At 43.1% G+C, this 14,534-nt stretch overlaps 1 protein-coding gene across 22 annotated transcripts in view; it reads right to left on the bottom strand.

Moving 5' to 3' along the window:
- The window catches only part of LOC311004370 (abl interactor 2-like), a gene marked incomplete at both ends in the record, with an annotated part of 40,046 nt that extends 26,210 nt beyond the window's left edge, over positions 1-13,836 (bottom strand). For 19 of the 22 annotated variants that reach the window (XM_083996414.1, XM_083996413.1, XM_083996412.1 and 16 more), the window contains 2 exons: positions 337-504; positions 13,709-13,836. In XM_083996414.1, the coding sequence (XP_083852540.1) occupies positions 337-504; positions 13,709-13,825 (285 nt within the window). The remainder of the gene's footprint in view (positions 1-336; positions 505-13,708) is intronic. The other 3 variants (XM_083996407.1, XM_083996406.1, XM_083996404.1) reach the window with 1 other exon arrangement.
- Positions 13,837-14,534: the final 698 nt, after the last annotated feature.

Below are 14,534 nucleotides of genomic sequence, written 5' to 3' on the forward strand. Positions count from 1 at the left end.
TCATCAACAGTCTCTGTATTTCCCTCTAAAACAACTCTGTGTGGTAACGTTGTGTTATTATCTCATAGCGTGGTGAATGTGCAGCTCACAACTTGTCCACCAGAGTGTTGTGGAGTTGTTGGATTGTGTATTTGATGAATTTGATGAGGGAAACCAAGAAATCCCATGAGCCTCCTCCGTAGCGTAGCTCTGAGCAGCTCATGGCTCTGCTCCACCGTTCTAAAAATAGCTTGCACCGACAATTAAAGGTAACGAGCCTACTGCTATGACTATAGGGATTATGGTGATGAGAAGGTGTTGAGTGTGTTGGATGTTGATGGTTTCTCTGTGACCGACCTGTGAGATGTGGTTGACTGAACTCTCCATGCGGCGCAGCTGTGACGCCTGGATGTCCAACATCTGCAGCACGTTGTTGGCCAGCGTGTTGATGAGGTACGCCACGCTGGCCAGAGACTGGGTGGTGTAGCTCTTGGTCTCCTCCAGAGCTCGCTCCTTGTCTGTGGACTGAACACAGAGACACCGGTCATAACCAGAACTCAGCAGGTTCATCCGGTTCAAATACACACACCGGGCCCAGTTGTTCAAAAGGTGTAATCTGGAATTCTGGATAAATATTATCCGGATTTTGAAATCCCTTTTTTTCCTATCCAGGATCACATAATCCGTCTTAATTTTATCCCAGTTGTTCAAAGCAAAGTAGGACTGATCAGTCTGATCCAGATCCAAACTTTTCAAGATGACCAAATCCAGATACTGAGTGCTCTAGATGGGACTGTGCATCACGCTGAAGGCTGATTGGTTTATTTTAAAACAGAGTGTATGTGTTGTTTTCTGTGCTCTTTGTTGTTTCTTCAATGTCTTTTAAACAGCCAGACCCCATCTGGTTGGGCTGGTAAAATAAGATAAAAGCAAATATACAGTAGGCCTACATTAGTGAAATTGTGAATATTTCCCCATGTGTTTCAAATTCAAACTTCAAATTTGAAAATTCAAACTTCAAATTTCATTAAATTCAGTTTGGGGAAAAGTTTTTCAGTTGTAGAATATTCAAAAGTTAACATTATTTACTAATCACTGTTGTGGTTTAAAATTAGGTGCAAAATATAAATAAATAAATGTTTAAATACTACATTATAAATATTGTTTATTTGACCAGTTTGAATATAATTTAAATCTAATTTTGTTCCTGAATCCACCAAGCTGCTGGGATCAGAATAATCCTGTTTTTCTGGATCAAAGTTTTCCCGATCCTGCTAAAAAGTTTTGAACAACACAAACTGATCAAGGGTTTGATCCAGATTAAAACAGAGACTGGATCACGTGATCCGATCCGATCTCAGAATCCGTTTTTGGTTTTGAAACAACACGTTTTCAAGATTTGATCCGATTCATTATCCAAAATCCGATCAGATTACCTCTGAACAACTGGAACAAGCGATTACCCACAATCCTCTGGGACCAGAGAGACAGAACAGAGAGAGAGGAAGAGTTGTAATGGACTCTTTGTGTTTATATTGTACAGTGTGTGTGTGTGTGTGTGTGTGTGTGTGTGTGTGTGTGTGTGTGTTTCTCCACCAGAGGTCAATCACAGGTCGACATTACATCTGTTTGTTCATTGAACTGAGCATACACACACACACACACACACACACACACACACACACACACACACACACACACACACACACACACACACACACACACACACACACACACACACACACACACACACACACACACACACACACACAGTCCCTCTGTCTTCAAAATGCTGAATGTGACGCTTCAGCACAAATCATAGAAATTGTGTCAGTCAGCGATGGGACCACACAAACATAGTAAGACAAAGTGGTGTGTGTGTGTGTGTGTGTAACCATGTATGTAAATGTATTCCGCTGTGTGTTTGCATCTGTACTGAACGTGTACATAATACAGCAAGAGTATGTGTGTGTGTGTGTGTGTGTGTGTTTGCTGAAGCATGATGTAGGTCAGTGTAAAACTCATTCATGCCCGAGGTTGACAAGAAACACACTGACACCCATGTGTGTCCCTAACACACACACACAAACACACATACACATTCAGAAACACACACACTGGACTCTGTATTGATTACACTGTGTAAATGCTGGAGGAAAGACTTGATTCTGATTGGCCGGAGGAGAGACTGAGACTCTGTGACTCTCTCTGCTTTACATTTGATTATTTCTAATATCTGATTCTCCATCGGTCACTGAACAGATCGGCTATAAAGGATAATTACCATTTTTTACGATCTGGACCTTATTTCTAGCATAAAATCCGATCATTTCCTCCCCCAGATAACTTTGGTGTCATTACAAGTCGTTGTGATGAAATGAGCTCCAGCCGAGAGCCGCGTATCCGTATAATGGAGTCTACAGGGCAGCAGAATGCAGCCTCTAAATAACACATTATCTGCAGAGGAACTCGTTAAAGGGATACGCCAACCTTTTTTTTTTTTCGTGTCTTGCCTCACTCCCGAGTCCATGACCAGCAGATAGACACCATCCTTTCGACTGTGCGTGCAGTAACAAGGGAGATAGAGCCGTATCGCCTGTAATTAGCTTAGCTCACACTGGAAGTGTAGTAGTGTTAGCCTGCCTCCACCTAAAGTTGCTAATTAGCTTAGCTCAAACGCTGGAAGTGTATAGATAGTGTTAGCCTGCCTCCACCTAAAGTCGCTAATTAGCTTAGCTCAAACACTGGAAGTGTATGGGTAGTGTTAGCCTGCCTCCACCTAAAGTCTCTAATTAGCTTAGCTCAAACACTGGAAGTGTATAGGTAGTGTTAGCCTGCCTCCACCTAAAGTTGCTAATTAGCTTAGCTCAAACGCTGGAAGTGTATGGGTAGTGTTAGCCTGCCTCCACCTAAAGTCGCTAATTAGCTTAGCTCAAACGCTGGAAGTCTATGGGTAGTGTTAGCCTGCCTCCACCTAAAGTCGCTAATTAGCTTAGCTCAAACACTGGAAGTGTATGGGTAGTGTTAGCCTGCCTCCACCTAAAGTCGCTAATTAGCTTAGCTCAAACACTGGAAGTGTATAGGTAGTGTTAGCCTGCCTCCACCTAAAGTCATCAGAGAAACTCTTCAGCAACTCTAAACGGAAACCGGCGGGCCGATCTTCGTCTCAGAGCTGACAAAACTCTCCGGTAAGGCATCTTGAGCGGTCAAATGCCGCTAACGGGACGAGATCGGTCAAAACGGAGGGTTCAAGCAAAGACGCTTTATTTTGGTTCAAGCTAGCTACATCGAGGGTAGGTTAGCTTCCTATTTCAAAGTAAAAGCACAAATTCTATCGTCATGGTTTTCTGTATGTAAAGGGAAACAGGTGTTTTATTTTGTGAAAGTAACTGGAAGTGCGTTGGTCACAACGGCTAGCTCGAGTAGCGCCGAATTCGTCCAAACAAAATTGTAAACAGCTGGTATTTAGACAAATTAACGACACACTGCTGATCTAAACGGCTACTTTCTCGCCTAAACATGTTTGAAATGTGGATAAAGTGATATTTACAGAGTTTCGACTCGGGTAGGAGGCAGGCTAACACTACCCATACACTTCCAGCGTTTGAGCTAAGCTAATTACGGCGATACGGCTCTATCTCAATTGTTACTGCACGCACAGTCGAAAGGATGGTGTCTATCTGCTGGTCATGGACTCGGAAGTGAGGCAAGACACACAAAATGCTGGCGTATCCCTTTAATTTCACCAATATTTTGTCATACGCTAGTGCTATTCCCCTTTGCGCGGCTCATTCTGATAATAATCATTCCGCTTCGGCATTCGGGTCCATTTTTATCTCAACTAGCCGGAGCTTTAGTGAGTCCAGGTTGAGGAGAGGAAGCCTGTGGAAGCTGAACTTCATCCAGCTGCTCATTTTGTTCTGACAAGTCGGAAACACGCAGATACGAACCGTAGCATTAGCATTAGCAACAAGCCGCGCCGCGCAGCGCTCAGAGATGACATCATCCAGGTCAGAGGTCAGTAGGTCAACCTACAGACCCCGGATGTTGATAACAGCTAACCCCGGACTCAGAGGGGAATAGCACTAGCCTATCAGAACTAAATATTGGTGAAATGAAGGAGTTTCTCTGCAGATAATGTGTTATTTAGAGGCTGCATTCTGCTGCCCTGTAGACTCCATTATACGGATATACGCGGCTCTCGGCTGGAGCTCATTTCATCACAACGACTCGTAATGACACCAAAGTTATCTGGGGGAGGAAATGATCGGATTTTATGCTAGAAATAAGGTTGTAAAAAAAAAAACCGGTAATTATCCTTTAAAGCCTATGGAAACCTGACTATATATAGTAAAAATGCTTATATTATATCAAAGTCAAGTGCCTCATTAAGCATCCACAAAAGTCTGAGTGACAATAACTATTCATAACTATTAGAAAACCTTGTTTAAAAACAGCTCATTTTGCTATTGAGGCACTATTGGGGCCACTGGTCAGGACAGTGTGGGCGTGGCAGATAACGCTATGATTGACAGCTCCATTGTCATAGCAACACGTCAATGGCGACCGTTAAAAAAAAAAAAAAGTCCTCACCGGAGGACGTGCATCGATTGATTGATGCTATTTAGCAGCTAACTAGTCTACCAGCTTCGTTTTGGAGCATCATAACCGTCTTTGGTCGTAGTCTCACAGAAAAAAAAGAAGCTTTTAACCGTCACTCAGGTCTGTGTGAGCGCCAGGAGGGGCTGACTGACACACACACAGAGACAAGGCAGGTCGCACTGGAAAGCTAATACATGCTAAAAGCTAATCGCCAATTTACACACACCCTCCCTCCCTCCCTCCCTCCCCTCACCCCCCCACAAAACCGGCTGTATGTAGAGAGGAGTTGTGAGGAGTTATGGGCGCACACACAGACACAGACAAGGTAGGTCGCGCTGGAAAGCTAATAAAGGCTAAATGCTGATCGCGGATTTACACCCCCCCCCCCCCCCCCCCCCCCCACACACACACACACACACACACACACACAAAAGAAACGGCTGCATGTAGAGAGGAGTTGTGAGGAGCTGTGTGGGCACAGACAGACAGACAGACAGACAGACACAGCAGGTCGCGCTGGAAAGCTAATAGATGCTAAAAGCTAATCGCCACACTGGTTGACATGGCTCTGGTTGTGAGGACTAGAGAGGAGTGGTGGAGCGACTGTTAGCAGAACAGTTTTGTTCGCCGCCACTGGGGGGCTGGATGAGAGAACTGACGTGGCGATTTATGAGTGGGTAGGATTTATTGCGTGATAAATCCCAGAGATAACTCCGCCCAATTCAAACCTACTGTACAAAACCTTAAAAGACAAATATTTTCAATTTGGATGGAAACTTTTTTCTAATTATTTTTTACATGTTTAATAATATGTAGGCATAAGACCCTAAAATACATGGTTAGGAGGCTTTGGTGGATTTGGGTTTCCAGAGGCTTTAATGATCAAAATCAATAATCAGAGTTTACATAAATCAGAGACAGAAATGTGTTGAAGACGTGAAATCTTCTCTGTTTCATCTTCATCTCTCCTCCTCCTCCTCCTCCTCCTCCCATCAGCCATCTGATGTTCTGTAGCAGTGACCTAGTTGGAGGGTTAGAGCTCCTCTGGCCTGAGGACAGGACACAACACACACACACACACACTGCTGTTTTCTCCTAATTCAGACTAAATGTATGAGCTTCATGTACATGAATCACATCAGATCTACATGATCTCACACACACACACACACACACACGCTCTGATTCCTCTGACCTGTTTTCTGATGAACCGACTGTAAAATAACTGATGTTCATTTCTCTCCTGTTCAAACACAAACCACTGAAAACACGTCTTTTATCTTTAATATTAATAATCAATAATAATTTATATATATATATATTAGGGGTGTACAGCCAGTGCTATTTGTATTCGGATTTGGGTTTCTTAAAAAAATGTCGTATTCGTATTCGTATTGGGGAAGAAACCGGAAGTGGGCGCACTGACTTCAGCCGAGCTAGTGCTACGCCGAGCTAGCCGGCTAACTTCCGCTTTAGCTCTGGGCTAACTAGAACGGGAATAAAATAATTGAATCGTGCGGCTCTTCTAGACCTTGCAAGCGTAATCGGACTGAATGGATCAAATTCTGGTAGAGAAACAAGTCGTTTTGCGGGGGTTGTGACCCTCAAAAACAATTATCCACCGTTTTATAGCCGCTATAGCTTCTTTTCCCATTGTTGTCTATGAGAAAAATGCTAAGTTGTTGAACGGACGGTGACCCTGGAAGTATCGGTGAGCACTTCCTGTCTACTGTGATGCAATGCATGCTGGGAGTTGCTGTTTCTTAGCAACCCTAACGTGAACTAGACACCAATGAAACAGGGTGACTCAGTGCTGCCTGCTGGTGTTTGGCGCTCTACTCGTTAGGGATGGGAGAAAAAATCGATTCACATAAATATCACAATATCTTTTTTGACGATTTTTTTTTTCAAAAATTGATTTTTTTTTCTTTTCTTTTTTTTTTAAATATTGTGCAATGTGCATTTGTTCACCTTTTTTTACATAGGGAGAGTCCAGGTTTTGAAAAGGGTTTAAGTTCACTTTGTAATGGAGTATGTTAATTTATAGGCTCCTACAGTATGTGTGTGCAGATAAATGTTAAAAATGCTAAAGACTAAAGATCGAGAGAATCGGCAATATCGTAGAATCGCAATTTAAATTGAATCGCCATCCAAAAAATCGTAGAAGAATCGAATCGGGAGAAAAGCATATCGTCCCAGCCCTACTACTCGTGTTGTGTTTCTATGGTGGCGCACCAACGTTAAGGTGCATTAGCGCCACCTACTGTGTTGGAGTGTGAACCAGAATCATCTGGTTATGTTGCTGTTGCTGATCCAAACTTTTCTTTTTCTTTAGAAAAAAGCTCCTGAATAATGAGGAGAAACTTTCGGGCAGCAAAACTATTCGGGATCAAAGCATTATTCGTGTGCTTCCGAATACCGTATTTGGGTTCGGGTACACCTCTAATATATACTTCTTATATATTTTATATATTTGATGCTATTTGAGGTTTGTTGGACAAAATGAAGACGTCACTTCACCTATTGAATCGATCACAAGAACACAGAGAATTAATCATGTTGGAGTCAGATCAACACTGTACTCTATCACTGTGTGTGTGTGTGTGTGTGTGTGTGTGTGTGTGTGTGTGTGTGTGTGTGTGTGTACTAATCACAGACCTGTCAGTCACGCGGTCTCTTGTTAGCGACCATGTGTACAAGTGTGTGACAGACCAGAGTCAGTGTGTGTGTGTTAGACTGAGTCACACCTCATAACTCTGTCTAAGTGCCACTCTTTGCTTTGAACCAGCTCCAACACACACACACACACACACACACACACACACACACACACACACACACACACACACACACACACACACACACACACACACACACACACACACACACACACACACACACACACACACAGGTCTGTTTGTACCAACGGCCACCAGCAGCTTTTACCCTACAAGGACGCGTCCCTCTATGTGTTAAATCTCAGTTTAAGACTCTTAAACATTCATCATTAATCAGAACTGTATCATTACTGATCAGATGATTGGTTCAGATTCACATGCACACATTATCAATACACAGATTCATAGATCAATCAGTCAATCATTCACATCACCACGCTGCGTTTGGTTCAGTTTCCCTCTCTGACCGCGTCTCAGGTCGGGAACTGAATTCGGTACTTTCACTGGTATCGACCTGAACTCCCACTGAAGTACCGAGAATCGATTCACATGAACTCAAACGGTTCAACATTGTGGCCCTTGCAGAGGCTAATGTTATTTTTCAGTGTAATTGGTCATCACAGTAATTTAGCAGACTGATTAATAATAGACTATTCAGACAGTCACATAGGGAATATATTCAGCCAGTTGAAATAAAACTAAATTATTTCACTGGAACTGAAAAATAGATATGCTACCTACAAAAAGATATAGAGATGGTAGTAGGCCTGGGACGATAATACATTTTGCTGGACGATATATTGTCCCAGAAATTATTGACGATAAACGATATTATTGACACATTTTTTTTAGAACAAATTAACCACTAATATAATAATAATATTTCATAATAATGCAAGTAGACCCTTTTAAATGCGATAAACTTTTATTTCTCATGAGTTTTTTTTTAACCATTGTAATTGGAATGACAAGAACTTATATAGCTACTATCCTAAATAAATAAAATAAACAAAAAATAATAAACAGTGCAGTGCAGCTCTTCTGTCCAATAACGTTACACACCTGAAGCTGCACTTTTCATTCAAACAAACTAATGTGACTTCCACAGATGTAAGATTTCATCAATGAGACTAGCATTTATCTCCTAAAACCTATTAAACCAGCCGGAGGTAAACCTCTAAAAACATGCTGATAAGTTTTCTCCCCCAATGACGGAGGTTGACCGGCCCGTGAGCTGCTGCAGACCATAATACATCCATGCTGCAGACTGTGGGAAGCCCCGCTCCTCCTGCTCGCTGCTACCACATTAGCTCCAAAACGTCGGAGGAAATCTCCTAACAGGCGATATGTGGATAAACTGACCACAGACTGGGGATCTAAACTGTGACTTTCTGGCATGAAAAAATATTAAAACTTTAAAAAGTGACGTGTTAACAGCGCGGCAGCAAGAATTAATAGATTTTGGCTGCTTAGCTTTACAGCTAGCGCTGCCGGTTGCCGAAATGCATTCTGGGAAACAAAGATCCTGGATGACTGAGAAGAGGGTTCACTCCTTTCATTCTGCAGAACAAACGGCCCAGGTGCTGAGACCGATGCACAGAGTGAAGCCTCCAGTCATCCAGCCTGGTTGGAGGCCAGAGACCAAAACAAATACGTGCGCACATGGCGATTTATCGAGGCCGGAAAAACTATCGAGTTCATTTTCATTTATCGTGCGATTAATTGATTTATTGATTATCGTTCCAGGCCTAGATGGTAGTAGTAAAAAGTATCGGTATTGGTATCGGCATCGGCAATACTGGGCCTGTATTTACTTGGTATTGGATCGATACCAAGTTTTGCAGTATCGCACAGCCGTGGTCTCAGTGTCTCAGTGGGACGTTGGACCTGTCCACCTGGACGTCACCGTGTCCTGTGGAGTTCATCTGTTGTTTACATCCTGGACCAGGACTCACAGTCTGAGTGCACTACAACACAACAACACACAGACACACACAGACACACAACTCTACTGCTGTAAACTACAACAACAACAAAACCACAGAGACAAAACACAACATGAAAAACTACAGTCAGTCGTGTTCTGGACCTTTGTGAATGAACTGATCTTTATCTCTGCTGAGGAGCTCCAGTGTTTCAGCTGCTCAGACACACACACACACACACACACACACACACACACACACACACACACACACACACACACACACACACACACACACACACACACAGCAGCAGAGGAATGTGACATGATGTCGGCGTGAACACGTGATCAGCTGATCGCTAACCGTCGTCTTTCCGAGCGCTTCGCCCACACAGGGATCTGTTCCTGGCTCCGGCTGGGAAGGTGGAGGAGGCGCAAAACTCCTTCAACTGGAAAACCAATCGCCATGGTTCCCAGCTCCACACACACACACACACACACACACACACACACACACACACACACACACACACACACACACACACACACACACACACACACACACACACACACACACACACACACACACACACACAGCCTCCTGCAGTGGTACCATGTGTTTCCAATGAGCAGCAGGAGGTCGAGTTACATTACGACGGCTAACTGGTCCCAGCTGTGACGACCCAGAGGAACCGAGTGGGACGGGACCGGGGGTGTGTGTGTGTGTGTGAGAGTGTGTGTGTGTGTATGTATGTGTGTGTGAGTGTGTGTGTGTGAGTGTGTGTGTGGGTCTGCACATGCTCGGTGTGCAGCCAGTCAGAGGAACTCAGTGGAGAAAAAGCACAAAAGCTCAAATCCCAAGTTGTGTTTTATGAAAAATGAATGTTGACTAATGGAGGCAGAGCTGTAAGTGTGTGTGTGTGTGTGTGTGTGTGCGTTGGCAGCAGTGTGAGGCGGAGGCTGCTGGAGGTGTGGGTGGTGTTATATCAGACCACCTGGACTCAGCGTCTAAAATAGACGATCACACAACAACAACGTTTCACACTCACGGAGGCTTCAGTTCAGTATTGATCAGGATCATTTATCAGTGTTTCTATGATCAATCACTTCAGCCTTAAAGGGATAGTTCAACATTTTGGCAAATTGGCCCATCACCATAATCCCTATAGTCATAGCAGTAGGTTCGTTACCTTTAATTGTCGGTGCAAGCTGTTTTTAGAACGGCGGAGCAGAGCCGTGAGCTGCTCAGAGCTACGCTACGGAGGCTCATTATGGGATTTCTTAATTGGTTTCCCTCATCAAACTCATCAAATACACAATCCAACAACTCCACAACGCTCTGGTGGACAAGTTGTGAGCGGCACATTCACCACACTATGAGATAATAACACAACGTTACCACACAGAGTTGATTTAGAGGGAAATACAGAGACTGTTGATGAAAAACTGTCCCTGAAGGCAACGCGCATCAGCGGTTTTGCATGAATTTCCCTCTAAAACAACTCTGTGTGGTAACGTTCTGTTATTACCAAATTATTTGCCAAAATGTTGAACTATCCCTTTAAACCTGTCGGGAAACATGTCAATATTCATAACCGTGCTAACCGCTCTAGACGCCTGGTCTCAGTCTGCAAGAAGAATTAAATCTGTTCTCTCTCCCAGAACAGAATGACGTCATTGTTATCAGCTGAGCAGAACCTTTTGTCTCGTATGGTGTCCGACAACTATTGTGTGATTGGCCAGAATGTGAAAGTGGGCGGGGTTAATGTGGAAATATTATATACCGCAATAAGTCACACTTTCCCCCCCTTTTTTCCATCTAAAAAGTTGGGTGTGGGTTGTAGACCAAGGCTTGACCAGTTGGAGGTTCAGGTGTCAACGCACCATGATGCATTGACAGTGGTCAAATGAGCCCGCGATCATCTAAATTTAAAATAAAAAGAAAGAGACAAACTGCAGCACAGAAACTTCACATTGTGGACTTATGGAATAACTTGTTTTTATTAACAAATAGCAACAGAAAAGCTTGTTTTCCCAGTTGGAGACTGTGATTTATACGCCAGTGCGACTTATATTCCAAATTTTACGAGGTTGAGAGGTCGGACATGCCACCTCTGTTGCCTCTTTCTTTCCATCTCCTCCACAATCACGCACAATATCAGTAAATCCTCCACTTCCTCCTCAATCAACGAAAAAAAATCTCCGCCATTCTTGTTGTTGTCATGGTTACAGTTAGATTCCCACAGGAATGCCCTAAACGTGCGTGACCTTAAGTATGAAATGTCAGAACCAACTGTGTTTCTTTCTTCTTGCAGAGTTTGAACAGGCGCTAACTAAAGGATGCTAACATGATCCTCTACTCTCTAGGTCTGGTTCTGGTTCAGGTTCTGGTCTCCTCCTCTGACCTCCATCTTGATCTCTCTGGCGCCAGCAGGTGGCGGTGGGCGGGGCTTAAAGCCTGATCCAGGAAGTCAGAGGGTTTTTAACATCTAAAACTAGGGCTGACCCAAAAAATTCGAAGCTTCGAAGCTTCGTTCGTTGCCATGGTAATCGATCATGAAAGTCTGTGATCGATTTTTTTTTTCCTCCTTTTTCCGTTTTTGACAGTGGTTCTCATCGGCAATTGTTACATTAAAATGAGTAGGCGACTTGGCATCCTGGAAACCTGCCTGATTTTGGAGACATGCAGTGTTTGTTTGTCAGACGTTACGGTCGCGCACCCCGCCAGCCGCCGAAGCTTCGATTAAAATCAATTTTATGTCCGCGAAGCTTCGATTATCAAAATATGATAATCGGGTCAGCCCTATCTAAAACACTGCTGATGATCAAACAGTCACGAACACTTTTCTTATCCACGTATATACTACGTTTACATCTATCCATCTTCATGTTGTTATATTCAGCTGTGTTTGTCTGTTGTCTGCTCCCAGTGACAATAAAGTTGTCTACTGCTGTGACTGTTCCTGTGTTAATAACTCAGCTAATAACAGATGAGCTGATCAGTTGTTATTAGCAGTGACAGTGTAACGACAAACATCTGGATGAGTTCATCACTGACACCAACATCATCCAAACATTTAGACCATGAAACAGGATCAGATCAGCTGCTCTGGTTACGTAACATCATCAACCATCTGAGAGGAGGAGGAGGAGGAGGAGGAGGAGCAGCTCCATCACTCCTTCAGTCTGATGACATGATGGTTCTGATGGTTGTGTTTGAGTTTATTATCAATCACTCTGTCGATCAGTATCTCTGCTGTTCACTGACCTACACTCATCATTCACTTCAATAACTCACTGTTCATGTCCAGATGTTGAGTTCACCGTCACCGAAAACTGTCGGAAAATTCAGTTTATCAATTAAATGACCAAACTTTCAGTTGTACATTCACCACGCTATGAGATAATAACACAACGTTACCACACAGAGTTGTTTTAGAGGGAAATTCATGCAAAACCAACTGATGTGCGTTGCCTTCAGGGACAGTTTTTCATCAAGCAGTCTCTGTATTTCCCTCTAAAACAACTCTGTGTGGTAACGTTGTGTTATTATCTCATAGCGTGGTGAATGTGCAGCTCACAACTTGTCCACCAGAGCGTTGTGGAGTTGTTGGATTGTGTATTTGATGAGTTTGATGAGGGAAACCAAGAAATCCCATAATGAGCCTCCGTATACAGCGTAGCTCTGAGCAGCTCACGGCTCTGCTCCGCCGTTCTAAAAATAGCTTGCACCGACAATTAAAGGTAACGAACCTACTGCTATGACTATAGGGATTATGGTGATGGGCCAATTAGACAAAACATTGAACTATCCCTTTAACGAAGAACCCCGAAGCCATCAAACAACTCAGACTTCATTAAGTGTCAGACCAACTTTAATAACTCAATAACTGGATCAGACCGACAGTTTCCCCGCGGTACAAAAGCTGAACACTGCAAAAACTAAAAATCTTTCCAAGAATATTTGTCTCATTTCTAGTCAAAACTAATCTCTTTCCACTTTAAATAAGACTCATCACCTAAAATGAACTTGTTTTTAGATAATTTTCACTTGTTTCAAACAAATTTTCACTTGAAATAAGTAGAAAAATCTGCCAGTGAAAGCAAGTTTTTTTTGTGCTTGTAATCAGAAAGAAAAACTTGCTCCACTGTCAGATTTTCTACTTATTTCAAGTGAAAATATGCAAAAAGTGTCTAAAAATAAGCTGCTTTTGATGTGATGAGTCTTATTTTAAGTAGAATCAGATTGTTTCGACTAGAAATAAGACAAATGTTCTTGGTAAGAGTTTGAGTTTTTGCAGTGGACCGGAGGAGGAGAACCGGAGGAGGAGAGCGGTGTGCTGCTCCCTCTGCAGCCGAACCAGCGTCACCTTCCTCGGTGTGAACTCTCCAGAGGAGTCGGTGTGAGCTGCGGAGCTCCGGTCCTCATTCCATCACTGGTCGCTCTGAGTCTGAACACACCTGAACCGGACCAAACCGGACCGAACCGGACCTGAACCGGACTTGAACCGGATCTCGTACCTACCTGGACATAGTTGTTCTCGCAGTACTCGGCCACTCTCTCCAGGTTGGTGAAGCTGTCCAGCAGCGCCCTCCTCCCCGCGGGGATCTCCTCCTCCAGCAGCATCTGCAGCTCCGCCATCTTTACATGGCTCCTTGGCTCCGCCGCGCGCGCACTGCCACTGACTCAACTGAACCAACGGATGCGGCGCGCGCTGACCGACCCAACCGGCCGCGTGCTGCTGCTGCTGCCTTCAGGGGCCGTGGGAAAAAATCACACCACCAGGAATCTTCCACCCCCTTGTACACTGCAAAAACTCAAACTCTTACCAAGAACATTTGTCTTATTTCTAGTCAAAACAAATCTCATTATACTTAAAATAAGACTCATCACATAAAAAGCAGCTTGTTTTTAGACACTTTTTACTTCTTTCAAGCAGATTTTCACATGAAATAAGTAGAAAAATCTGACAGTGGATCAAGTTTTTCTTCCTTATTAGAAGCACAAAAAACTTGCTTTCACTGGCAGATTTTTCTACTTATTTCATGTGAAAATGTGTTTGAAACAAGTGAAAATTATATAAAAACAAGTTCGTTTTTAGGTAACGAGTTTTATTTTAAGTGGAAAGAGATTAGTATTGAGTAGAAATTAGACACTTTGACAAGAAATAAGACAAATATTCTTGGAAAGATTTGGGGTTTTTGCAGTGTATTTGTTTAGTATGGACTCACTTGTTAAAATATTTTTTTTCTTTTAATTGTTCTTTTATTTATTTTATTCTCCTTTTTTTCTCTTTAAGTACTTTAATTGCAGTAGAAGACTCTCTGCACTCCTCCCGTTAGCAACGCCA

Source organism: Trachurus trachurus (genome assembly GCF_905171665.1).
Source record: "Trachurus trachurus genome assembly, chromosome: 21".
Classification (NCBI taxonomy): Eukaryota; Metazoa; Chordata; class Actinopteri; order Carangiformes; family Carangidae; genus Trachurus; species Trachurus trachurus.